Genomic DNA, 27,135 nt, shown 5'->3' with positions numbered 1-27,135 from the left:
GCAAACTCATTAGTCAACAGAGCCAAATATCAACAGTACTTCTTCAAAATAGACTCGCCCAGGCCGAAAACCGACTTCTGCACATGGGCCACGAAGTTTCAATCGCACTGTACATGCGCGCCCGCACGTGGTATTTTGTGGAAGAGCCACACTCAAGGGGCCAAAGAGCCGCATGTGGCTCGTGACCCGCAGTTTGCCGACTACTGCCTTAGACTATCCTCATTTTTTGAAAATTCTTTTTTTTCCTGCTGTGATTGTTTATTTTTTTACTCCCCTGTCTTCCAAATTGCTGATTTGATCCTCTGCTTCATCTAACCTGATGTTTATTCCTTCTTGATTATTCTTCATTTCAGATATTGTATTCATAATTTCTGTTTTTTTTTTATGGCTCTTATGTCCTATTTTGTGCTTGCTGTCTCTTTGTTGAAATTTTCACTAAGTTCCTTGAGTATCTTTATAACCATTGTTTTAAACTCTGTATCAGGTAGATTGCTTCCCTCCATTTTACTTAGTTCTTTTTCTGGGGATTTCTTGTGTTCTTTCATTTGGAGCATGTTTCTTTGTCTCCCCATTTTGGCTGCTTCTCTGTATTTGTTTCTGTGTATTAGGTAGATCTTCAATTCTGCCAGTCTTGGTATGGTTGCCTTATGTGGTAGAAGTCTTGTGGGGCTCAGTAGCACAGTCTCCCTGATCACCAGAGCTAAGTACTTCAGGAATGTCTATCATGTGGGTTATGTGAGCCCTCATGTTGTACTTTAGTCTTAATTGCTGTTAATTCATGTGGGGTGGGTTGCCTCTCCAGTTGGCTATTAGGATCATCCCCCACCTCAATGTGTGAGCTGCTTTGAGGCAGCTGACCCCAAAAAGAGGAATTTGCTTCAACAGGATCTGGTGCCTACTGAGATCTTTTTTTGGATGTAGTGCTTGTAGAGCTACTTGGATTGTGCTCTGATGTGATCTGAATCCCACCCTGAGAAGGCCGCCAGTGCAGGTCAATGTTAGGTGCTGCCCATGACAAGCCTTGAGCTACCTATTTGGGGCTACAAAGCAATCCATAGTTTGTGGCTGCCTCTGTTGGGCCTGGGTGTGTGTGGAAGGGACTAAGCTGTGCACCAAGGCTGACTTCCACCAGCATCAAGCCTGGGGGCAGGTCAGCAAGAGACCCAAGGCTGCCTAAGGTCAATCTCTGCCTGCTAGCTGCCTGTTAAACTCAGTCACTGCCTAAGGCAGGGGTGGGCAAACTTTTTGACTCGAGGGCCACAATGGGTTCTTAAACTGGACCGGAGGGCCGGAACAAAAGCATGGATGGAGTGTTTGTGTGAACTAATATAAATTCAAAGTAAACATCATTACATAAAAGGGTACAGTCTTTTTTTTTTTTTAGTTTTATTCATTTCAAACGGGCCGGATCCGGCCCGCTGGCCGTAGTTTGCCCACGGCTGGCCTAAGGTCAGTCTCTGCCTGCTAGCTGCCTGTTAAACTCAGTCACTGAAAGAAGCTTTGGTGGTAAGCAAGTTGCATGAGGTAGGTTCTCAGTGAGTCACCAGGTAGGGGTGAGTGGTATTCCCCAGACTGATATAGAGTCAAACCTGGAGCCAGTGCTGGGTCTGAGGCTACTCATCAACAGTCTGAGGGTTCATTAAGGTCAGCTGCCGTCCACCAGGTACCCTCAGACCATTGTGGTGAGATGGGGTCTCAAGGAGTCATCAAGGTTCATTAGAGGCCAACAGAGTTCATCAGGCCCAAGCAAACCAAGATTTGGTTGTGTGAAGGGAGGGCTCTGTACAGGAACAGTGGCTGTGGTCGGGCGTGGGAGGGAAAATGGCCCCTGCCCAACTCAGTTTTTCCTGTAGTCTGCCTTGACCTCCTGGAAATCCTTCTGCACTGTGGGACCAGGTTGGCCACAGCACACTGTCAGTATTATAGAGTGCAAGCTCAGCAGGGCAGGGCCACCAGTAGTTGGGAGGATAGAGGTAGTGGTTCTCTCAAAGTGGGCTAGTGGATCTGGGGCGGGTTGGGGGAGGATACTGCTGCTCTGGCAGTGGGAGGAGGGGATAGATTTCTTAAATTAGCAACAATATAACTATCCCACTTTTGAATTGTTTCTTGTTTTTCTAATTTCTCATGGAGAACATCTACAAGATGTTACCAAAATCTCCAAATAGTATCTCCAGGGCTGAGACAAGCTTGTCCTTATGCTTTGCTGTCCAATGAGATAGCCACTAGCCATGTGTGGGTATTTAAAATTAAATTTTACTTAATTAAATACAATTTAAATTTCAGGTCCTCAAATACTCAATAACTACTATATTAGATCCTATGGGTGTAAACATGGACATCAACACAGAAAACGTTATTGGTTAGTGCTGGTTTAGAATTCTTGTAGTCAGTGTACATACTTTAATTTATTACTTATTACATTACCTCTGGACAAGTTGGAAAGTGGTGGCAAGTTTTGGGGAAAGTATTTTAAATGTTTATTTGTTCTCTAAATGTTACTAACTACTCTGCATAGTTTAATTTTTAAAAAGAAGAAAAAATTATGTTCACCCATTTTTAGAGCATGATTATGTGTGTGGAATTCATATCAATTGTCATGTCCTGGCTGGTAAATTTTCTTAAAGTATGCTGAGGTTATGGCAAAAATTCTGTTAATGCTGCCAAAGTTATTGGCAGAAAGATCCAGTTAATTGAAATCTCTTTACAACATTTGAAATGAACTCATCTGGATATAAGACAATGGAAGTTACATTGAATTCATTCTTTATAGCTATTTTATTTGTGAAGACCTTAAATTACCTACATGCCTTCATTAATCTTAACATCCAGAATGAAAGTCCATGTCCTAACAATGACTGGGTCACCTATAAAGACTGCTCTGGCCTTATACTCCAGGTCCATTTGCAACCTCTCCTGCCTCACTGTAAACAGTTTGAGGGCAGACCAATCCTCCCTGGCTTTTATAGACCCCACTAGAGGTCTGGTGCATGAAATTTGTGCACGAGGGGGGGGGGAGGGTCCCTCAACCAAGCCTGCACCCTCTCCAATCCAGGACCACTCGGGGAACATCCCTCTTACAATCTGGACTGCTGGCTCCTAACCACTCGCCTTCCTGCCTGCCTGGTTGCCCCTAACTGCCTCTGCCTGCCTGCCTGATTGCCCCCTAACTGCTCCCCTGTCAGCCTGATCGCCCCTAACTGCTCTCCCCTTCTGGCCGGATCGCCCCCAACTCCTCTCCCCTGCCAGCCTGATTGCCCCTAACCGCCTCTGCCTCGGCCCCTGCCACCATGGCTTTGTCCAGAAGGACATCCAGAAGATGTTCGGTCTAAATAGCATATTACCCTTTTATTACTATAGATCAGACCCTTTTATTTAATGATGTTTACTTTGAATTTATATTAGTTCACACAAACACTCCATCCATGCTTTTGTTCCAGCCCTCCGGTCCAGTTTAAGAACCCATTGTGGCCCTCGAGTCAAAAAGTTTGCCACCCCTGGTATAGATGGTACTTTGCATGATGTCCTGCCAGTACATTTTTCTGTGAGTCTTATTTGAACAAATAAATGAACATCTGATCAGGTCTGCCCTGAAAATCATTGTATTTGGGAACAGGTTAATAGGGTACATGAAATGTAACTGCTTCAATTCATTTTATTGTGGAGTAATATCTCCTGAACTGCCCACAGGATTGGAATTCCTGTGTGGTTATCAGTCCTTTTGGTAAATCTGTGCTGAATGAAATTAGGGACTAAGAAGCCACAGGCTCTCACAGTGGAAGGCTAAGGTGCTACGTATTCTGTTTGAATTGTAGGAATAGTAAATCCAATTTTAGAATTGAGATGAATTAGGAAAAGTAAAAATACCATAATAAAATTAGAGTGGGTCCAGAAAATAAATAAACTGTTTTTAAGTGTCTGTGTATACAGCCTATATCACTGACGCACAATAGATGACATTTTCTTGGGTATTTTCTGTTTATTTTATATGAAATTACATTTTCCAGAGAATGAGATTTCTTTAGAAATTAAATAGGTTAATGTATATCTGATGTGACTCAGCAGGAATAGGTAGGCAGTGGTCCTTCTAAAACTCTGGGAGAGAGGCAGTCTGGTGAGATCCATTTTCCCTGCTTCTGGTAGATCTTGTTCCTTGTGTAAATGCTTTTCTTAAAAAAAAAAAAAAAAATTTTTTTTTTCAATTTGTCTCCTTCCCAACACAATGGAGGTTAAATCTGATGAGATTTTTGCCAGATACTAATAGTATCTTTTGTGCCCTATGGCCTTAGGTTATGGGATATCTTAAGGACTTGGGGGAAACGAATTCTTCTCTCTGCCCTGCAGTTTTGGTGTTGGTCATGGGATAGTGATAAGATCTCAATTCTTCATTTTTAGGTAACAATCAACAGAGATAGTGGTGAAGATGTGAGTTCTCCCAAACATGGGAAGGAGGACCCTGACAACATGCCCCACGTGGGCGGCAATACGTGGGCTGGCGGAACAGGTTGGTGGCACTGGCATTCCCTTGGGTCCGGTTTCCTGAGACTTCACAAGCCCACGTAGACAGTGCAGCACTCCTAGGGAGGCTTGGGGACCAGCGCCTCTTCTGTCTTTCATTAGCCAGTGGGATTGTAACCTTGCCCTGTGTCCCAACCCAGCATCAAAACATGGAAAAACCCTGCCATTTGGAGTCCCACAGACTCTGCCACGCTCTGACCTGAGGCCATTTGGACACAGAGCTGCTTCATCAGTAAAAGGGGGGAAATATTAACTGCCTCACAAGGTTGTGGTGAGAATTAAATGAGATTATGATTGTAAAGCACTGAGCTCAGGGCCTGGCATGAAGAATGTATTCATTAAAAGTGTTAATCCCTTTTTTTAAGTTCCCTGCCCTTGGGATCATGCCAGAAATCTATAATAAATCCTTTCTTGACTAACTGACTTGGAAAAGAAATGGTGCTTCTCTTCCACGTCTCAGAAGTGAGTACGAGGATGCAGGATTTTGAGATAAGAGAGTTGGTTGCAGTTTGAACCGATGGCTGGGGTCCGTTCCTTCCTCTTGGCTGCCTGAGGAGAGCATTGTTCCCATGGCTGCTGTCTTCCTCTTTCTTCCCAGACAGCTGGAGCAGACACATCTGCTGGGCCGCGGGAATCCAGCCAGACTATGTGCGCACTGTCTGATCTTATCTTGGCCTGAGCAGTGCTGGCGAGGGCTGCGAACTTGGCCTTCCCTTAGGATGGTCTGTGCCTCTTGGCCTTGACAGCCTCAGGAGGAAATGGTTTTTGTGCTGGGACAATGTGCTATCAAGTAGGCCTGTGGACTTGCTGCCTGCTCTGTTTATTCATCAAGCATCAGCTCTAAAGAAAGGATATTTTTAGAAATGCCCTCTGATCTGGAAATTAGTTCAAACCTGCCATATTGAATCCATATGGAATGCACTGCAGAATGAGCTGGCCAGATGTAGGTTTCCCAGCTGCTGGCTGCTCTGAAGTGGAGGCTCTTACTTGTTGTTCAGTTTGAATCTACTACCTCACATATTTGTCTGGACTGCAGAGCCTGCTTCTGCTTCCCACAGTCTTTCTTTTTCAATTTTCAAGGCTCCTTTGCTCCAGATTCTTTTTATCTCTTTCATTCTTTTCCCTCAGAGTTCTCAAATATTGAACTTACCTCTGATCCAGCAAGTCATTTGATTCCTTTTTTGTCATCAAAGCCCCTCCCTGGCCCATTTTCTACTTCTCTCTGAACTGACTTAGGATATTCACTGTTAGCTTTAAGATTATGTGAAGTCTAGAACCTCCTGCAAGCTTTTCTTATTTAATTAGTACAAATCAAAGGTTCCTAGAAGTGGAGATTATGAAGAACTCTCCCCTCATGCCCTCTCCACCAGTATGACTTGCCCGAAGGACCATGTAACTCATGCTGACCATCACTCATACCATCTCCAAACAGTTGTGGGTTCTTTCCTCAAAAAATGATGTCATCTCAGCGCCTAGGAAGTTTTCAGCTCTGATTCATGATCCACCCATTCCTAAGGAGAACCTCCTGTGCGAAAGGAGTCGGGTCGCATAAAAGCTTTTCCTCCTCTGTAGCTCATTGTCATTGTCCAGTAACTGGTCCCTCCATCTATAGCTATCCATGCGTGAGAGCCAGGAATAACACATCCAAGAAGGAATTTTCCACCACCAATATCTAAATAAGAAGGAAATAAGATGTGCTCGAACCAAAGGGTAAAATTACTATAATTAATGGGCTGTTCTCATGGTATTTCCCAGAAGGAAATGGCCTACCTGGACTTTGATAAGAAAAGCAGTACATGCTGAGTTCTTGCTTTGACTTACTACACCAATCAAGGTTCCAATGGAGAAAATAAAAATGTGACATAATTTCACCAAAGCCTAAAAGCTTTCAAATTTTCCATTTATGAACTTAGAATTGACCTCATTTATGTGACTGGAAGTTACCTAAATGATAATAGTGAGATCAGTCATTTATTATATAGCTCTTACTTTGTGCCAAACACAGTTCTAAGCATTTTAGCCTTATGGCAGTCCCACGAAGTAAATGATATTAGCAACCCCATTTTACAGAAGAGGACACTGAGACACAGAGAAGTAAGGAATGTCCCTCACGGAAACCTCACTAGTGCATAGCGAGGATTCAAACTCAGGCAGTCTGGCTTAACTGTACAATACAATATTATATAATACTAATATACTGTATTATATTATGCTGCCCCTCCAATATTGGATTCTCTTCTGATTTCCCACATTATGTGTGAATGAACAAAAGAAACCGATTACTAATATTTTAATAATTATAAAACTAGGGTAATAAACTGGTAGCCCAGAGACCAAATCTTGGTCAATATATGTATTCTTTAGGTCTATGTAGTTTTTAAAAATAATTTGAATTTGAATGTATTTAGACAAAGCAAGTCTTCTAGTTAGCCAAAGTTCTTACCACTTCTTATATTTACCTACCTAGTCTTCTAGGCATTTAATTTATATCTCCATGGTAAACAGTCTGGGCAATATTACCTAATGCACACTTACAAGCATGTAAACTGGGTTTGTATTGTAAACTGTTCTAAAGCTGGTAGTGCTTATCTGTTGTGTAGTACTCTAGGCTAGAACTCAAAGTTGGTATAATGATTGGTTTCTAATCTTGGCTAAGTCACTGATATGAAACTGTAAGCAAGTCTCTTAACCTCTCTGTGCATCATTTTTATCATTTGCTAAACATATGAAATGGTTTCTATACCCTAGTTGTCTTTCTTATTTTAAGGAAAAGTAAGGTAACATGAGGGGAAAAAAGTTAAGTTGTTCATTTAATTAATATATACTAAGAATTTTTTATATTCAAAGTCACTCTTGTAAGTGCAGATTTACTAAGATATATAAACTATGACAATCCATCGTATATATGGAGAAGCATCTGGAACGAATAGTGAGTACACAGGAGCATTGGTCCTTGTGAGGCAGAGTCATCAGATGGCATGTCCTGAAATTTGGACTGGGCCTTGAAATGTGGGTAAGATCTGCCTGGCTGGGGAAATGGAGAAGCATCTGGGACAGGGGTGGGGGCACCCTTTGTTTCCAAAAGAAGGTCATTTGAATATTTAATTATGAGATGAGTACAGTTAATATGCTTCATGGGACTGCCTGGAATCATGACCTGACTTGATTGGTGGCCTGGATCAGAGAAACAACCTGAGCTTCCATGGCTTCCTTCTAGGGGGAAGAGACACTGCAGGTCTGGGTGGCAAAGGAGGTCCTTACCGGCTGGACGCAGGCCACACAGTGTACCAGGTCTCTGAGGCCGAAAAGGACGCGGTTCCCGAGGAGGTGAAGAGAGCTGCGAGAGAGATGGGCCAGAAAGCGTTTCGGCAGAGGTGAGTGGGCCCGGTCCCTTCAGGGCAGCACTGGCCGCTGTGGTGAAATGTCATAATGGACCCTGAACTGACCCAGATATGTGTGGATCTCCGCCTCATGCGGCCACTTGAACCACAAACAAATCCACAGCTTCCCCCTTCCTAATGGACACAGCCACGTGAGCATAACTCCCCGTTCTTTCTGCTCAGGCTCTTAAATGTATTGATTACCTATGACTGTGTAGAAGATGGAACTGAGCACATTAGGAAGTAAAACCAAAGATATTTTTCTTAAGAGAAATTAAAGTTCAAATCACTCCATCCACATCTGTTCTAGGCCACACAGGGATCTTGGGGATGTGTGTGGAGCAGGACGATCACACACCCTCACACTCACTCCCTCACACTCACTCCTGTGAGTGCTACAGCCTCGTGGTAGGAGGCTCTGCCCCCTGGCTGTGCAGAGAACAGGTCAGTGGGCTATTGGGAGTTAGGGCAGGAGCTCAGCCAGGATTGGGACATTCCAGGAAGGGAAAGCCAAATGGGCAGAAGCACCCGTGGGGTAAGCATAGTGTCCTCTCTGGGTTAAAGGCACCAGCTGGGGGTCGGGGAGTGAAGTTGAACGGGAGGCCCTGTCAGTGGAGGCCTTAAAATCAGGGCTGAAGAACCTGTGGCTTTCAGACGATCTGGAACCATCTGGGCCATTTGATCAGAACCATCTAAAAAAATGAGAAGAAGCTTCATGATGCTCTTCAGCTAAAAGTGGAAAATGCCAGAGGAGCAGCAGTGTCTCCCTCAGGACTGAGGGGACCCGTGGTGGCTTGGGAGGCAGATTCAGGTTGTCTCGCCCAGTGAAAGGAGTGGGGTGCCGTTCAGATAAAAGCATGCTCAAGTGTATGTAATCTATGAAGTTCCTCCACATAGAACATCTGGTATTAGATCACATGCTGTGCTTACACATCCTGCAAGTAAACAGAGCAAAACAATGGGGATAAACATGCAGGTTCCTCCTGCCACACCCTCAGGAAAGCCTGCAAGCCTTAGGAGCCTCTGTACAGGTGGATAAGGCAAATGTGCTGACTTTCCTGGTGACCTTGAACAGCCATCTATCCTCACCACCTGAATTTGCTCTTCTGGAGATAGGTGGCTTCCTCTCCCTGCTTCCCAGGGAGGTTGTGAGGACAGATAACTATGTTAGAAATGCAAGCAGTTTAAACTTCTCAAAACAAACAAAAAGTGGGAAAAATACTGTAAGGAAAGGTCTTGTTGGAATTAAGATATTACTGTACATTTCATATAAATGATACCCATTTAGGGAAGGAACCAAACAATTAGATATGCAACATTCTCCCATCCCCTCCCCAAACGAATGAGCTTCTATTGTTGCCACGCTGAGGACCTCACAAATAAATATCCAGTCTCAGTTTTTGAATAAGTGCACAGATGGTTAGATGCTCTGGCACACGAGTAGTTCATGGGGAGGCAGAAAGGCTTTTAGCAAGTGCTTGGGCACAAGTATCCAGCCCCTGTTCTGATTCCTATAATAGGGTTAAAGAACCTGATTCTATTAGGGCCATTGCCCCACAGGTGAAAGAGGTCAAGGAGCATCTGTGACAACAACACAACTAAATTTAGAGGATGTAAGTGAGAAAGTGGGAAAGGAGTGAGAAAACCACCCACCTTTACGCAGTGTTGTGGAGAGTCTCTAAGCCCAGCTGAAAGAGAACAGCATGAAGTGGTTGAGAGACAGGAGGTGGGCAAGGGTATGAGATGGAGAGGAAGAAATAAAAACACATGGAGACCCTGAGAAAATCAGGGTATAGCAAAATACAGAGGGGAAAAAATGTTGCTTTCTACTTTCACACAGTAAATTCTCCCATTTGATGAATATTCAAGTTAGTGCTGCTAAAGATTTTTCTTTAACTTTTTATTATGGAACTTCCAAACATAAACAAAATTAGAGAGAAACATACAGGGTGAGGCAAAAGTAGGTTCACGTATAATGAACCCCATGGACCAACTTCAAGAAGAAAAATCTGGCTTTACTCTCAGTGCCCACCCCTGGATTATTTGGAAGCCAATCTAAAGTATCCTATCTTTTCATCATAAATATTTAAGAGTATATCTCTGAAAGATAAGGACTCTAAAACATACATACACACACACACACACACACACACACACACACACACTACTAGTATGTCTACAAAAAAGTAATTCAAATAGTTTTAAAGCTATTTTGCAGCTGTAGGCATATGCAGAATGAGGTCAAGTCCTCATTTATGCTTTTGTTCCTTTTCTCACAGTTCTTATCACTCTCCCAGTATATCATCAGTTGTGTGAATAGTTGCCTCTCCACTGACTAAGTTCCTTGAGGGCAGAGTGTTTTGTTCTATAATATATCCTCAGACCTATGCCCAGAACCTGACGCACAGCAAACACTCATATTTGTAGAATGAATAATGTGCACCTTCATACAGGTGATGGTGTCCCCCTTTAATACTTAACTCAGAGTCTGGCTAAAATCAGACAGACAGAGCTATCCATCAGCCTAGAGGCCCACCATATTGCCTAATACAGCTGATGGGTTCTTGACATCATCAACACAGCATTGAGTTAGCACTCACTTGCATCTGGATTTCATCTAGATAACCGGTTCCTATATATCAGAATTTATTAACTCAGGAACAGGAACAGATAACAGAAGTAGATAAGCATAAGACATGCATGAAGCACAACAGAAATATTAACCAACAAAACATGAATGAAATAGACAGTAAGGTACTTTTACATGCTTAGAAAAACATTTAGGATGGAAATTGTACCAACTACCATTTGCAAAACTAATCAGGCTTACACAGGGAAGTTAGCTTATGGATCTCAGCTTATGTTTGCTTTTCTCATAATTGATCCAAAATTATAGTATTTAAGTCTGACCTACACGAAAAAGTAAAATGAAAACTTAAATTCCCAGACTCTTACATAACAATAAGTATACCCTGTAAGAATATGCTGTGCCAACAGAGTGCAGTTAGTCCACATGGATTACTAGGATGGGAAGCAGCTGTGCCCTGCAGTTTTGGTCAGGGGTAAAGTAGCAGAAAGACTTATTTTCAGCTAGTTTTTTGGGCTTGAGAGTATTAGCACTGGGCAGCTTGTCTGACACAGAGCCTAAAATTACCTATTTCCTTTCCCCATTCCTTGCTTCAGTCTTCATCTTTCAGACTTTGTTATCACTTTTGAATACCTTGTAGGTGATCTTTCTGAAAGCTGACAAAGTCTGGGATATGATTCCAGATTTCTTCAGTATTAAAACAGCATGTGGTATGTTTTGGGTGCAACGTGGTTGTGCCAGAGGTAGCCCTATATGAGCTAATTCCAATCTCTCTACTAAGACCAACTTCCTGGCTCCTTCCTTGGTGTGTGTGTGTGTGTGTGTGTGTGTGTGTGTGTATGTGTGCGTGAAGTGAGTATGTGTGTGAAATGAGTGTGTGTGTATATGTCTGTAAGTGGATGTGTGAAATGAGTGTGAGTTTGTGTGTGTGTGTGTGTGTGTGTGTTTATTTTCCCCCTGCTAAGGATAAGCTATGGCTACAATTTTTTTCCTAATCTTTCTTCTTTGGGAAAAAGCATATTGGCCTCCTAGGTATGAAGAGGTAGGTAGCATATCCAGTAATACTCATTGTGCCCAGCTTCTCTCCACCTTGATACTTGAAACATAACATCTAATGAAAATGTATAGAGAGGTTTAAGAGTTTGCCAAAACTAAACATGAGAAATATTGTTAGGAGGTCAAGTCCTATACACATATTTGTTTTTGTTCTTCAGAACAGAGAGTAAATTTAGAAGGGCACCTTGGCATGTCACCTCAGGAAACAAGCATTCAGATATTATTTAACTTTCAGGTATTTCTCTTTTGATAGTGTTTTTTCAAAGTGTTATGTAACAGCTTTTATTGAGTGCCACTGTGTGCCAGGCATTGCGTTAGGTACTGCAGATTCAGAGAAAAAATAAGACATATTTCTACTCCCAGAGGAATAGAAGAGAATATCAGAGTGTATCACATGCAGTAAACATTTTTTATTAAATTTTTGGTTCAGTTAAAAACACACACATATGCATTTGTGTATCCTGTATTTCAGTGTATTAAAGCTTATTTCTTATTGTAGAAAATAAAGTTTGAAAACATCATGACAGATGGAAACAAACATAGTTATTAAAGGCAATAAAGTGTATAGGTTCTATAGCAGATATTTGTGGAAGACAGTGAAGGGGTGTCATCAGGTTACTGGAGAGGTCAAGCAAGATTCCTTAGGAGGTGGCCTTCGAGCTGGGTCTTGAAACCTGAGTTGGCGATAACTAACCCAGCTGGGTGTTAGGGCAGGGATTGCAAATCTTCCCTGTGGCAGTCTAGGCCTAACCTTATGTGATTCTGGTAAGTACTTTGTCCTGTGATGGATGGATTCTCCCCAGAGCTTGGCCTGCCAGGGAGGAACAGAGACCATTCATTCTCTCTGCAGCCCAAGGTGAGAAAAATATACTTTAGATAACAGCTTCAGCTACACACCTGGGACCCATACCTCCAACTTTGCACACATGCGCACACACTAATGCAATTACATGCAGCAGTTTAGAAGATGGTGCTGTGTTCTAGTGTCAGCACCCGTTACGTTTATAGAAACTTCTAGGAATGTGTAATCAAATTAGTGTATTATGAATATGACGCTATAAAAACCCAAGAAAAGCTCTCTCGGTGAATGAACTTCTATGTGTGATTAGTTTAAGATGCTGCATTTTTAATGATTCGGAGTCTTATTTTTATTTTGGTCATTCATTTCAGTTTATCTTGAATACCTATTATACGCTAGGTACCATGTTAGCCGCTATACATAGAAAGATGAGAAAGACCCAGCCATTCCCTAAAAGAGCATAGAGGCTGATGGGGAGACAGGACAGGTAGTAAATGCTCTGATAGTGATGGTGTGAAGTAACAACGGAAGACAGACCTGGGAATCAGAACAGGCTTCCCAGAGGAGCTGATCATCGATTTGAGTCTTGATGAGTATGAGTATGTGGGAGTTAGTAGACAGAGAGGCAGGGAAAGGCTCTAATGTGACAGGAACCTGTGTGGGAGCTCCGGGCACAGGCACGTGATGCTCGGGGAACCCCTCGTGCGTGGCAGGCCACAGCAGAGGCAAATGATGATCAACAGTAAAAAGGAGCACTGTGCTGGGAGGGAGGGATTTCAAAGCCACAATATTAAAATACATTTATCCTATTAAAAGTACATCAGCAATTTCAGAAAACTCTTGTATTTCCCATAGCAGCACATTAATTACATTCTTTGGGCCTGAACTATTAACTTAGTCAACCAAATATATGTCCTTGGTCTTACAAAGCAACTAGGAGCCTCCACATGAACTGACTCACTGCTAGCATCAAGGCACGTCTTTGGGATATAGCAACAGTGTGAGAGCCAATTGTGCACATTTCTTTCTAACTCAGTGTTAGCGAACTCATTGTTGGCAGCTTGAAATCCATCATGGTATTTACACCACAGAAATGAGCAAATACTACAAAGCATGACTTTCTTTTTTGTCCTGGAGGGCAACATGTTAACAATTTGCCAGCACGCCACTGGACATTCTCTTCCTTTTATACTCCCAGCTGAGACATCACCCCTTGCCTTTTGCTTTTCTCCTCAAAGGCAGCCTGGAAAAGCCATGACATGCCTCTCCACTCTGTTCTGTGTCCTTCCCATGAAGTGTTTGAAGTTGATTACCTTCCGTTATACCAGTGGTTCTCAACCTTCTGGCCCTTTAAATACAGTTTCTCATGTTGTGACCCCAACCATGAAATTATTTTCATTGCTACTTCATAACTGTAATGTTGCTACTGTTATGAATCATAATGTAAATATCTGATATGCAGGATGGTCTTAGGCGACCCCTGTGAAAGGGTCATTCGACCGCCAAAGGGGTCGCGACCCACAGGTTGAGAACCGCTGTGTTATACCCTTTCTGAAGTTTGCCGCAGCTCTAGCAGTAGAGGAATGGAACTAAAAGACCGATGCACATGATATCAGCTGCTGTCTTTTTTGCCCCCTTTGATTTCAGGCTGAAGGAGATCCAAATGAGTGAATATGATGCCACAACTTACGAAAGGTTCTCAGGGGCTGTCCGAAGGCAGGTGCACTCCCTCCGGATCATCCTGGATAATTTACAGGTAATCTTCCATTTATGGGCCAAGAAAATAATCTGGGCCTAAAGCTGAACTGATCCCAGAACTATTGGAGGAAATTATCCAAACCCTAATCAACCAATCAGGAAAAAATTAATGCCAAAATGTTTGCATAAAGCTGTAGGCCATTCCATGGCTTCTTAGTTGAATTCTCCAAGGAAAAAGAGTTGATCTCACTTTCTCCTTGTCCAGGAAGCAGTAACTTGACCAGCAACCCCAGAAGACATCATACATCCTGATTCCCCACATAGAAGACCTGTTTGTACCTCACTTCTACTAGGAATTCACAGATAGAACTCTCTTTCTAGAAATCACTTCACTGTCATTGACTGGAGAGACAGAGGAGTATTTTGGATCATCCATGCTATACTTCTCTATGCCTCCTGGCTTCTCCTTCCCCCGCCCTCCCCTTGCTCCCATATTGCCTACTTTTTTTGCAGTTTACAAATTGGTTGCCCCAGAACTATTGCTATTTCCCCTAAATATTGCTATTTCAACATTGCTATTTTCCCTAAAAATATCAATTAAGATGCTTCAATATTTCCTAAGCAAAGATATTTGGACATTTCAGGGGAAAGGGGCAGGGTTGGAAGCTTCTCCATGACATGCTTCTCCACTCTACTCTGGAACCTTCTTTGTCCTTTCCATGCAATGTTTGAAGTCGCTACCTTCAGTTATACCCTTTTCCTCTTTGGTTCTTATTTGTAATTGTTCTTTATGAGGAGGGAGTGACCTTCTTTGTCCTTTCCATGCAATGTTTGAAGTCGCTTACCTTCAGTTATACCCTTTTCCTCTTTGGTTCTTGTTTGTAATTGTTCTTTATGGGGAGGGAGTATTTTTTTATTATTTGCTAAGTATTGGAGGTTAGAAGTTCTCTGATGCAGTTTTAATCCACCATCTTAACTCAAAACCCTGGGAAAGCCTCATTTTTTTAAAAAAGATCTAAACTGCATCAGGAGATTAGGAAAAATTCTATCATTTCCAAGAGGAAAGGAAGAGGAAAGATCTTTATAATTAACTAAATTCCTAATTTCAAACTCTGGGGACTGTAAGAATTAAGACATTTGCTCTTTTAAGAAAATCCATATGCATACAGTTATTTAGGATAAAACAGCATAAGGTTTTGTATAAACTGCGTGAAGACATGAACTATGTATACAATTGAATGGTTGAATTTTCTTCTATAGTCACCTACGTGACAAGTGCTATTGCTCTGGGCTTGAGGGCAACCGCTAGGTGGGCTCTGAGCACCAGGGCAAGACAATAGGTAAATAAGAGCCAAAATGATGAGGGTATTGGGACATGGTGCTTGTTCTCAGACTGAAGAATGAATGTGGTTCATTCATTCATTTCTTAAGTTCTTCATGCACAACAGGCATTGGGGCTAGAAAAATAAAATGTAGGCCCTGCCTTCAAAGAAGGAACTTAAGGAAGACAAATAAGCAAACGTCTTCCTAAATTCTGTAGAGAAGTATGCGCACAATGCTGTGGGATGAATGAGGAAAGCCTTCTTGGAGAATGTCATGCTTCAGTTCACTCTTGAAAGATGCTAAGGAATTTCCCAAGTGCTTGAGAGTCGGAACATTCCAGAAAAGGCACAGTGTGTGCGAGTGCAGGTTGTTCAGGGTGACTAAGGAGACGTGTGTTAGGTGGGAGGCAATGGCAGGGGAGAAGGCTGGTGAAGTCGTGGGGACCAGATCATGAATAGCCCTGGATGCTGTGAGAACAGTCAAATTACATTGGATTTTACCCTGTGGACAAATGAGCCATTAGAGGATTCACAGTATTAGAAAGGGATGCAGGAATACATTTTTAATTGAGGGGATCAGAATCCTCATCTGGTATTAGTAAATGTCTAGATTGGCATTTATTGGGTACCATGCTACAGTTACTTTTACAAACATCATCCCCAGATCAACCCTTTTAAATAGGTGATTGCATTTACAAGATCAGCCACAGGAAGATAAGTCAGACCTAACACTGTGACTTCCTATAGCAGACGGAGAGTTAGCAGTCAGGAAGGACTTCTGCTAAACATACAGGGATGAGAACCATGTGAGAAAACAGTGTCCAGTCCTGCTTTCAGAGAGATGAAAGAAAACTGGAATGGACTCAAGGAAAAGCAACCAATAAGATTAAATAGATAGCAAACAAGAAACTGGCACTGATAAAAATATGTAAAGGGATTGGGGTTAATAACTTTGTGAATATTCTTAAATAGAGTTAACTATTTCAGGAAGGTATTTATTCCCTTCTTTCCTAGAAATCTGAGAAAGAAAACATAGGCTTCAATAATAGCAAGAAAGAGTTCAATATATAAGAAAGGGAATGAAAGTGATTTAATTCTTAAAAGAGTATCTAAGATGCATCTAGAAATCTTTACAAATAAACTAGTGATCATTTTAATAATACTAAGCATTTATTGAGCAGTTACCATGTGCCAGTCCTCATGTATCAGAATCATCATCATCATCATCATCATCATCATCATCATCATCATCAATTTGTGGCTAATAGTGCCAGCTTTGGAGCTGGATAGCCTGGGTTCTGTAAAATGGGAATTACAAAGAAAAGGGCAATTAGGAAGATGTACTCAGAAGATATGTGTGAACTATTTCAAACAGTGCCTAGCATATAGCATTCTCTACAGAATTAGCTTCGTCATAACGCTCATTATACTCCCTAGTATTCATGAGCATGGACTGCCAGGCAGGCACCCAGTCAGGTACTTTACATCCATTGTGCCAGTTAATCCTTACAATAACTGGTAATGGTTATTTTCTACATTTGATAGATAAGGAAGCTGAAACATATAGTCATCTCAATTCTCACAGTCTTATGAAATATAGATACTTTGTTCCCACTTTATAATGAGGGAGTTGAGGATTAGAAAGACGTGGCTAGTGAAGCAAGTGACTGAGCCCAAAGCTCAGGTCCTTTTTATCTGCTAGGTCTCTATTTTCTTCCAACTCTACAATTCTGTAAAAAGTATAATTCTTGCATACACTCATAAGACATTTTGTATCGTTATCCAGATGCCAACACAGCCATTTCAAGTGTTTTTATTTTTAATCCACAGAGGTGTTATTCTCAGGTAGGCCATCCAGGCCTCAATTTAGAGAGATAGTATTTGTTAAAAACACAGTACTGGCCAGAACAGACAGGGTCTCATCTGGAATATGAATCTTTAGATTGTAACCAAAATGAGAAGGTTTTGACTTGGTCCCATTTTTGCCATCTTCTGCCAGGCCTGTGTGTCTCTGATCGACTAATCACTTCCAGCTGTTTGGGGTTGCTGTAATCCCAGTAACCATGGGTGTTTCCTTGGTGACCAGTACAAAGTCTGGCCAGGGACTAGCAAATCATCACTGGAGATGACTTTCCAAAGCACAGCGTCAGGCCCACGCAGTGACCGGGGGCTGGAACAGGAAATGTTCCACCCAGTGACCATCTGCTTCAACACATGCCTCTGTTGCAGTACCTCATTCTTCTCAATTAAAGCTCTCACCAGTGGCCTTCCTTTGCTTCTTGACTGGATTCTCTATGGAATATCAGAGGCTTGGTTATTGGACCTTTTATGAATCAGCAGCAAGAATTTTCTCATTAGAATAATAGAGTCTATAATCATTTCTTATACTTGATTCAGAATCTGAATGTCTAATTCCAGCATTCCCTAACAAAATAAAATATCCATTCCTACAAAAAGCCATATCATTTCTTCAATGTTTTTCTGATCTACAGTCAGTAATTTCATTCTCAGGCTAAACTAAATTATCCTTTCTCTGATTGCTTTGGCTAGCATGATAGCACCAGGAACCAACAATTATGTGTCTTGCTTTTCCTTTTGTGCTTGAAAATGAGCTTGTGTTCAGATAAAAGGTGTTTTTGAACACTGACATGTGACATACACTGTTCATGGGCCTGAGGGCACAAAGATTAGTAAGATATTATCCCTGACCTCAAGAAGGTTATAGTCTCGAGGGTTGGGGAAGATGGGCACCTAGACAGAGTATTTGTTTAATATGGTAGGAGTCCAGGTTGAGGGATGCATAGAATGCAGTGCAAGTCCAGAGGAAAGGGAGGCTAGGATAGATTTTGAAGGAAAGGATACATGAACTGAGTCTTGAAGGGCACATGAGTATTAATAAGAGGGTGGAAACAGTGCCTTAATAGTGGACACAGCATAGGCAAAGGTATGACACTGTGGTCTCAGGTGTGAGCTGATGGCCCATCTCGTATGTGAGCAGGATGCCATCCAGTGTGGGTTCCAGTCAAGGAATTTCAACCTTATTCTGAATACTCACTTTGCTAATATGTAAAGAATGGAAAGCATTTCCCCATTTCTTTATTTAGTCTCCAATAACCATGTCTCATCTTATAGACACTTATTGAATACTTTGCCTAATGGTTCTTGCCTTTGACAACTGACCTAGGGAAGAAATCACATGTGTAGCTAAAAGAAGACACAATATGGTAAGTACCACAGAAAGGTTTTAAACAAAGTGCTATGGTTAAGTAGACACGTGAACAAGCAATTTCTAAGCTGGACAGTTGGGGAGAAACTCACAAAGGACGTGTTGTTTGAGCTGGACCGTGAAGGATGAGCATCAGTTGAGGTGGCCAGAATTTTTTTCAATTGATCATGGATGAATACTTTTATAAAATAAAATAAAAATGAATTACTGAAAAAAAAATGATATAAAATAACATACAAAATACAAGCCCATATTATTTAATACCAGATTCAACAAACATAAAATTGTGTTGTCAAATTGTCATACAAGTTTCTAAATGCTTACTGTCAGTTTCTGTTACTTATTTAATCATGGACCAGTAACAAGTGTTCACACACCAAAGGCAGTGTGGATGACTCTGGTCTAGATAGAAGAAACCTGTAAGCAGAAGACTGAGACTTAGATAAGGCTGCTTGGAGAAGGGACAACTGTCCAAGTGACTAGAGTTTTGGGATGGGCGTGGGGGCATAGTAGGTAATGGGAGAGAAGACTAGAGAGAAGGTGACTCCCCATCGATGTCTATTTGTACGGTCATCTGTATAAAGGGACAGCCAAAGTCAAGAGAGATATGTTGACTAAGGTGAGAGTACAAAGCCAAGAGAGAGGAAAGGTGAAGACAAACATGACTGGGAACACCTGCCGCTCGAGAAAGCAGTGAAATTCCAGTTCCTCCTTAGCACGTGAATGGCTCGTCGCTCAGCACATGGCATCAGTGGCCATGAGCGGACAACTTCAGCTGAGCGCAGGCTAGAAATATAGTCCTGGCTTCTAGGCTGTTTGAGCACAGGCATCTAATTCCATCTTTGTTGGATGACCATTAAAATTATTAAAACAGTAAAAAGCTGTAAACAATGAAAAACCCATATGATAGAAGAAATTAGGGAAGAGTACTGGTGACGTACAAGAAGCTAAAGAAGTTTCACTAAATATAATGTAATGAGCCCCATAAGAATGACAGCAAGAAAGACAGCTCGAAACCTTCCTCAGAAATAGCATTACCAGCGAGTAAGTGCATGAGACCAATGGGATCACATTAACATCCCTGACTTGGAGAGGCAGGGAGTCAAGAGAAAGCCTGGAGCTGGTGAGAAGCAGGTCACTCGACCTCCATGTTGTGACTGCCAAGCAGCAGCACTGAAAGCAGCAGCCTTGGGAAACGGGCGGGTGGGTCTAGGTTTTATGCAGTGGCTACGACAAGCAGAAAGCTGGAAGGGGAATAACAATGGGAAAGGGCCAGACCAGCCTCAATTTACACTTGGCTGGACAACTAGGTCAGGTAAATGCCAAAAGACCCACAGCAATGGCCTCACCACACAAGTCAGAAACGACGTGGAGATGAGGTTCTCACGCGGTGCTGCTCCACAGTTCCAGCTCCTTCCCCGCCGAGGCCTGAGCTAGTGGTGTAGATTTAGTTCAACTGCTAACATCAGTTTAAAATCTTCAAGGAAGAATTCTAACAAAGTGGCGAGTACGTGCAACCAAGGAGAATGTATCTAATCTGTTCCTGAATAGTTTTGTGCAGCCATCTCATCATTCAAGAAGAAGGACACCAGAAAAGGAAGTAAGATGGGATCCATGAAATCATTCTGTAGGGAGGCAGACTAGGAAGCGTACAAGATGGAGAGGAAGAAGATGCTGCTGGGCTAGAATATTTCTTCAGAAAACACCAGATTTTTCGAAAACATCTGCTTTGTGTTCTCAAAATTCAAAGAATCTTGAAGTATGAGAAATAAGACATGGGTTTAAAAGGATTTGGCTAAGAAGCCGGCAGAAATAATAAAGGAGATGAATGTAATAAGGAAATGTCATAAGAAAACTAAAAATGCAATGCCAAAACTGAAATCTACATTACACGTAGAAAGAACAGATCAATTCAGTCTTAAATCTAAGTACTAACATGAATGGAAAACTTGAATTGTTGTTCCAGATTGTGGAAAAATAAAGAGGTAAAAGCCATAAGAAAGCTGATCAATCAAAATAGAACAGAGAGCTAACAGACAGAGCCGTGAGCCTCCCCAGTAAATAGGACAGTACTTGGCACATGGTAAGTGCTCAGTGCCCAATAAATGTATGCTAAATGGACCAATGATATTCCAAAAGGACACATAACAATAATCAGGATCATAACTAAAGAAAACTGTACTGGGCTGAAGACAGGCCTGAGTCTATGGGTCAAAGAACTTTACTGAGGAGCAGGCAAATTAATGAAAAGGGATAAGCACCTCGCCACAGCTTTCAGGAATTTTAACATTTCAGAACAAAGAAAATATTTAAAAAACAACAACATACAAGCAGGCAAGAAAACAAGCTATTATTACAGAAAGAAAAATTAATCTTACATTAGTTTTCCCTGAAACATTGAATGCCAGAAGCTAATGAAACACCATCTACAGGATTTGGGGGTTTGGGGTGGGAGAAAAGAATTGTGACCCAAAAATTCTATACTCAGCCAAAGTACAAAGGTGACAGAAAGACATTTTCACATATTCAGAGACTTAAAATGTATGTCACTTAAGTACCCCTTTTGAAAATACTTTGAGCTAAATATGTATATAGACATGTGCACACACACACATATATGCACATATGTATAAATATTCCAGTCAATTAAGAGGGGAATCAAAATTCTTTAAGAATGGGAAACTTGTGTTATAAAAGGATTAGCAGTGAGCATTGGAAACATTAAACACAAAATAGAATCAGGTCTAAATAATTGTGATAAATATGTGTGTGTGTTTTTTATTGCTTTGAGAGAAAGAGAGGGAGAGAAAGAGAGATTCGTTGTTTCACTTATTTATGCATTCATTGCTTCTTGCATGTGCCCTGACTGGGGATCAAACCCACAACCTTAGTGTATTGAGATGAGGCTCTAACCAAATAAGATACCCAGCCAGGGCTTAAAGAAAACTCAAATATCAAGAGTATTGTTTTTTAAAAGTACACAATTTAAAATATAGTGAATCAAAGTAATAAAAGGCCAAGAGGCATCACAACCAAAACGACCAAATGACCCAGGAGGTGCATGGAGCACCTCTCAGCCATAACGATCTAACAGTCGGTCGCTATGACGCCCACTGGGTCCCGCTTCCCACCTGGTGCAGCGGGAGTCAGTCTGGGTCCTGCATCCCGCCTGGCGCGGCCAGCAGGAGTCAGTCTGGGTCCCACAGACGCAGTGGGTCTGGGTCTCGTGCGACATCGCACGCTGGGCCTCTAGTTTAATAATAAAAAACAGGGCCTAAATTGTCACATTATCTCAAAAATTAAACAAAAATCAAGAAGTTGATATAGCCTGGCCAGCATGGTTCAGTGGTTGAGCATCAACCTATGAACGAGGAGGTCACAGTTCGATTCTGGGTCAGGGCACATGCCTGGGTTGTGGGCTTGATCCCCAGTGTGGGGCATGCAGGAGGCAGCCGATCAATGCTGAATTGATGTTTCTATCTCTCTATTCCTCTTCCTTCCACCCTGAAATCAATAAAAATATGTATTTTTAAAAAGAAGTTGATATAGAGGAGAAACAAAAGGAAGCAAAAAGCATGGTAATTTATGTTATGATGAAAGAGACAAATACACTTTCATTCCTAAAAGTAATTACAGAAATAAAAGTTCAATCAGGCTTTTTAAAAACATTCATGCTGGTATTTTTAAATGTATTTCTTACACATACAACATGTTTTTATAAATATTCCTCTGATTATTGTGTGGAAAGGGGAATGTTGGGTGCAGAGTTGAAGCAGGGGGACCTGTTAGGAGCTGTTGCAGCGGTCCATGTGAGCGATGGTTGGGCTAGGGACAGGCATGGTGATGGGAAGAGATGGTCAGATACTGCTGGAAGTTAAGAGGGCTCGCAGGGGACTCGGTGTGAGATGTGAGAGAAGGAGTCAAAGAGGATTCCTAGGTATGTGGCCTGAGCAGCTGAAGGAATGGAGTTTGCCTGTTGCCCTTTACTGAGATGAGGAGAACTTGGGGAGAGCAGGGTGAGTGGAGCCAGGCCTCAGTTTTGAACTGTTACCAGTAAGTATAACAGCCTATTACGTATACACACTGGTGGGTGTAGATCCAGCTTCTTTGAAGCACAAAAGACTTAATTCTTGAAGGTTAGACATGAAATTGTCTTTGTTCATAAAAACTAATTATAAAATAACAATAAATTGTCACTCAAGGTAATAGTTTAATGCCATATCAGCATCCAAGGGTAAAAATTCTTTTAACAAGAATTATCTTTGTTAAATACATGAATCACTGTTTTCCTTGCAATGAGATGTTACTTCAAGAAACAGGAAAATCTTTAAAACAGGAAGACCTATATCTTCTCTTTTTTTGGTAGTACTATTCACCATTTAGAGCAGTTTGCAATCTAACAGGTATTTAGTAAAATATTTTTACTATGTCAAAATATTGAGAACCACAAAGAAAAATTTTTATTGCCTCCACTGATTTATACCTTGTCATTTTATAAATATTGAACAAAAGTGTGCCTTAATCCAGCTTATTGTTTCTATTTGAATGATATAGATTAAAATCATAAAAATTATACATTGGTTGAACATGGAGAAATGTTAAAGTAATGGGAGCTAATGTTTAATAAAAGAATCATTGCTCCCAGGTATCCTCAGACATCTGTTTACATTTAATCATCTACCCAACAAGTATTTGGGGGTGTTGTGTGTTTTTTTAATTTAAATATTTGCTTGATGAGGAAGGGGCTTTGATTTTTTAAAATATATATTTCTATTGATTTCAGAGAGGAAGGGAGAGGGAGCAAGAGATAGAAACATCAAGGATGAGAGAAAATCATTGATTGGCTGCTTCCTGCCCACCCCCAACTGGGGATTGAGCCCTCAACCTGGGCATGTGCCCTTGACTGGAATCAAACCTGGGACCCTTCAGTCCGCAGGCCCACACTCTATCTACTGAGCCAAACTGGCTAGGGCTACCCAACAGGTTTTTATTAATAATCATCTACATGCTTTATTCTGTAGAATGTATATGATTTCTGCAAAATTGCTATTTAAGTCTTTCTAATCTCTTTATTAAAGAAATTCTGAAAGAATAATAGAAAATTGGCTTGCTTGTAGAGTATATAGGTAAAGGAAGACTTGATGAACCATAACCCAAATAAGTGAAGACTTAAGATTAATCAGAAAACTTTCAGTGCTGAAATCACAAGGCCTAGTGTCACTAATTGGTTTTTATCTAATTTATTCCTCCTAATGTCCTCACTACTACAGATGTGTTCGTGGGGGGGAGGGTGAGAGGGAGTGGGAGGGTATGTGTGTGTACTTTCTGGTTAACTAGTTATTTACCAGAAAAATTAAATAACTAATACACATCATCCTCTGAGCATTTCGATTAGCCTGAGTGTTCTTTTATTATTTTTACTTTTTATTGAATTTATTGGGGTGACTGGTTAATAAAATTACATAAGTTTAAGGGGTACAATTTGATAACACATCATCTCTACACTGTATTGTGTTCACCACCCGAATCAAGTCTCCTTCCATCACTATTTATCCCTTTACCTTCTCCTATCTCCCTCCACCTAGCTTTACATATAATAAATTCTCATTAGTATTAACTTATTATATAACACAAAATGGACATATTTGTGAGAATACTTCATGTAATAAGAATATACAGTAACATGTTTGGGCCTTTGTTATAAGTAAAACCATGCATTTACAGAATTTACTGTTTAAAGAAGTATTTTAATGAGTCCCATAAAACACACAATCCAAAATAAAAAATATTTCTATACCAGTCCTCAGTAAACTTTTAAAGAGCTCCCCCTCCAGCTCATTACCTTCAAGAGCATTCATTCTGACAGGCTCTTCCTGTTTGGAGTTTCCAAGTTTTGGTGGGCTGGCTACATGATAGATAATAAGTTATCTACTCATATTTATATGCAAGTTATCTTTTTTTTTTAATTTCAGAGAGGAAGGGAGAGGGAGAGAGAGAGAAGCATCAATGATGAGAGAGGATCATTGATGGGCTGCCTCCTGCATACCCCCTACTGGGGATCAAGCCCGCAACCCGAGCATGTGCCCTGACTGGAAATTGAACCATTGAACCTCCTGGTTCATTGGTCAATGCTCAACCACTGAGCCACACCAACTGGGCTATATGCAAATTATATATTTGAAAATGAACAAATGGTGCTACTATTATAAAAATGTCTTTGTGCCAATAGTTCTGGATCAGAAGACTAGTACATACTTTAATTCTCAAAGAGAAAAACTGGCTCATGTTCCTGAAAATCTCAGTGACAAGCAGAACTCAAAGTAATTCATTTATCCACAAATAAAAGTACAAGGAAGGGAATATATGATATGCCAGCCAGAATGACTAAAAATTTTTTTTAAAAAGAAGAAGCTGTCAATATCAAATGAGGGTGAGGATGTAAGCAAATGAAACCCTCATATACTGCTCACAGGAATGTAAATTAGAAAAAAACACTTTGGAAAACTGTTTGGGAGTATCTACTAAAGCTGGTCGTCTCAGGATTTCCACCCAACAGAAATACACACGTATTTCTGCTCCAAAAGTCATGTTCAGGAATACTCATGGTGGCAGTATTCATGATAGCCCCGAACTGGATGCAGCACATTTGTGCAATAGATAGATTAATTGTGACAAAATCACAGCATTGAATGTATAGTGCTGAAAGAGAATAAAGTGCTTCTACACACAACAGTGTAGGTAACTCTCACGGGAGCAATGTTGAGCCAAAGAAGCCAGACACAAATGAGTACATGTTGTATGATTCCAGTTTTATGAAGTTCAAAAACAGGCCAGCCTCATCTATGGTGATTAAAATCAGAACAGGGGCTTCCCTATAGAAGTCGAAAAGAGGCCTGGCAGGCTGTGGAGCTGCAGGTGGGCACAAGGGTGTATTCGCATTTAAAGTTCATTGAGCTCTGTACTTAACATTTATGTACTTTATTACAAGTATGTTATACTTAAATTGTAAAAGTTGACAAAAAAAAAGAATAAGAATAAGAAAGGGGTAGCAGATATATTGGAAAAAGCATATCCCTTCCCTTACTCTCAGCCTAGATTTTACTATTTACTTTTATTGGCATACATAATGGAAACAGAGCCTTTAGCTAAAGAATGCCTTAAGGGATGATGATAACATATAGCAAGAGAAGCAACGTCAGCATAAGAAAATTAGTCCCTAAAATCTTTAGGTTTTTTACATGATAGTGGATCCTGAGACGGCAAACAAACAATATTCTAAGGGGAAAGTATTTTATAATTTTGTAACCTCCTTACTAAGAGCAATAATAGGGCCCCTAAAAAGGACCCCATTTTATCATTTTTACTAATTATTAGCAGACACCAAAAGAATAATTCTGCAGTGCTGTTGGGCTGGTTGTTTCACAGACCTTCACTAGGACATGACTCTTGCTCTTCACCTCTCCTGCCATTTCCCCTCTGCATCCCAAAGATGCACAACCTGTTGTGTGCCTTTAGTCTCCACCCTGACCTGGAATGGATATCAGTAAGGCAGGATTTTGTAAACCTCTCATAAGGAGTATATATTTGTTCCCTTTAGAGTCTTGAAGAGCCGCCTCATGATAAATTAGCTTTGAAAGTGAACTTTGTTGGCCAGTGAGATTTCTATCTCACAAACCTACTGAAGGAATTGAAGAAAAAATTCTCCTGGTAAATGATAAATGCAATAGGTTAGTTTGCCAAATATAGGAATATCCAAAATAGCAAACCGCAATTACTCCTGATTGCTTTACTACAGTAGGATCTCTATAAGCATATTTATAGGATATCCACTTAACAATTATATTTAGATAATACTCCTTTTTGATTGGCATAAAGCATGCAATTGTGGTATTCTTTGGCAGACTTAAATTTAAATCTTAGGAGTACAAAACAGCATCATGGAATGTTTTCCTAGATATGACATTTAGTAATTGTATCACTTTTCTTATGGTAACGTGGTCATTTGTTTCTATAGTTTTACTTAGTCCATATGCTTATTAATATTTTTAGGTACTCTTCAAAAATATATATCTGTACTATAAGCATGCATCTGTTGATATAAATAATGAACTCAGCCCCTTCCGGGTGACTCAGTTGTTGGAGAACCATCCCATACACCAAAAGGATGCAAGTTCAATTCTGGGTCAGGGCATATACCTAGGTGTCCAGTTGGATACCCCCTTGGGGTGCATACACATATAGGAGGCAACTGATCAGTGTTCCTCTCTCACAGCTCTCTCTCTCTCCCCCCTACCTTCTTCTCTCTCTGAAATCAGTGAGCATATCCTTGGGTGTGGAAAAAAATAATCATAATAATGAACTATTTTAAAAATTCTAATGCCCTAAGTGTTTCTAGTATAATTGTTCTTAATATTTCTTAGATCTGGCTCTACCCTGATTTGGAAAACAATATGAATTGCTAAGCAGCTGGCACAGCTGGTGAGGAGGTTTCAGGATCCCCAAAATTCCAGATAATGAAATGTCTGCTGGGTCCTAGGTGTTTTGTGCTTTCT

At 40.9% G+C, this 27,135-nt stretch overlaps 1 protein-coding gene across 2 annotated transcripts in view; it reads left to right on the top strand.

The window, feature by feature from the left end:
* VWA8 (von Willebrand factor A domain containing 8) overlaps window positions 1–27,135 on the top strand; it is a 389,233-nt gene that overhangs the window by 338,476 nt on the left and 23,622 nt on the right. For both annotated transcript variants that reach the window (XM_014549735.1, XM_005878642.2), the window contains exons 38-40: window positions 4,393–4,501; window positions 7,733–7,889; window positions 13,985–14,093. In XM_014549735.1, the coding sequence (XP_014405221.1) occupies window positions 4,393–4,501; window positions 7,733–7,889; window positions 13,985–14,093 (375 nt within the window). The remainder of the gene's footprint in view (window positions 1–4,392; window positions 4,502–7,732; window positions 7,890–13,984; window positions 14,094–27,135) is intronic.

Source organism: Myotis brandtii, unplaced genomic scaffold, assembly GCF_000412655.1.
Source record: "Myotis brandtii unplaced genomic scaffold, ASM41265v1 scaffold569, whole genome shotgun sequence".
In the NCBI taxonomy this organism is placed as follows: Eukaryota; Metazoa; Chordata; class Mammalia; order Chiroptera; family Vespertilionidae; genus Myotis; species Myotis brandtii.
Note: the sequence above shows the minus strand (reverse complement) of the source record. Positions and strands in the feature narration are given on the sequence as shown.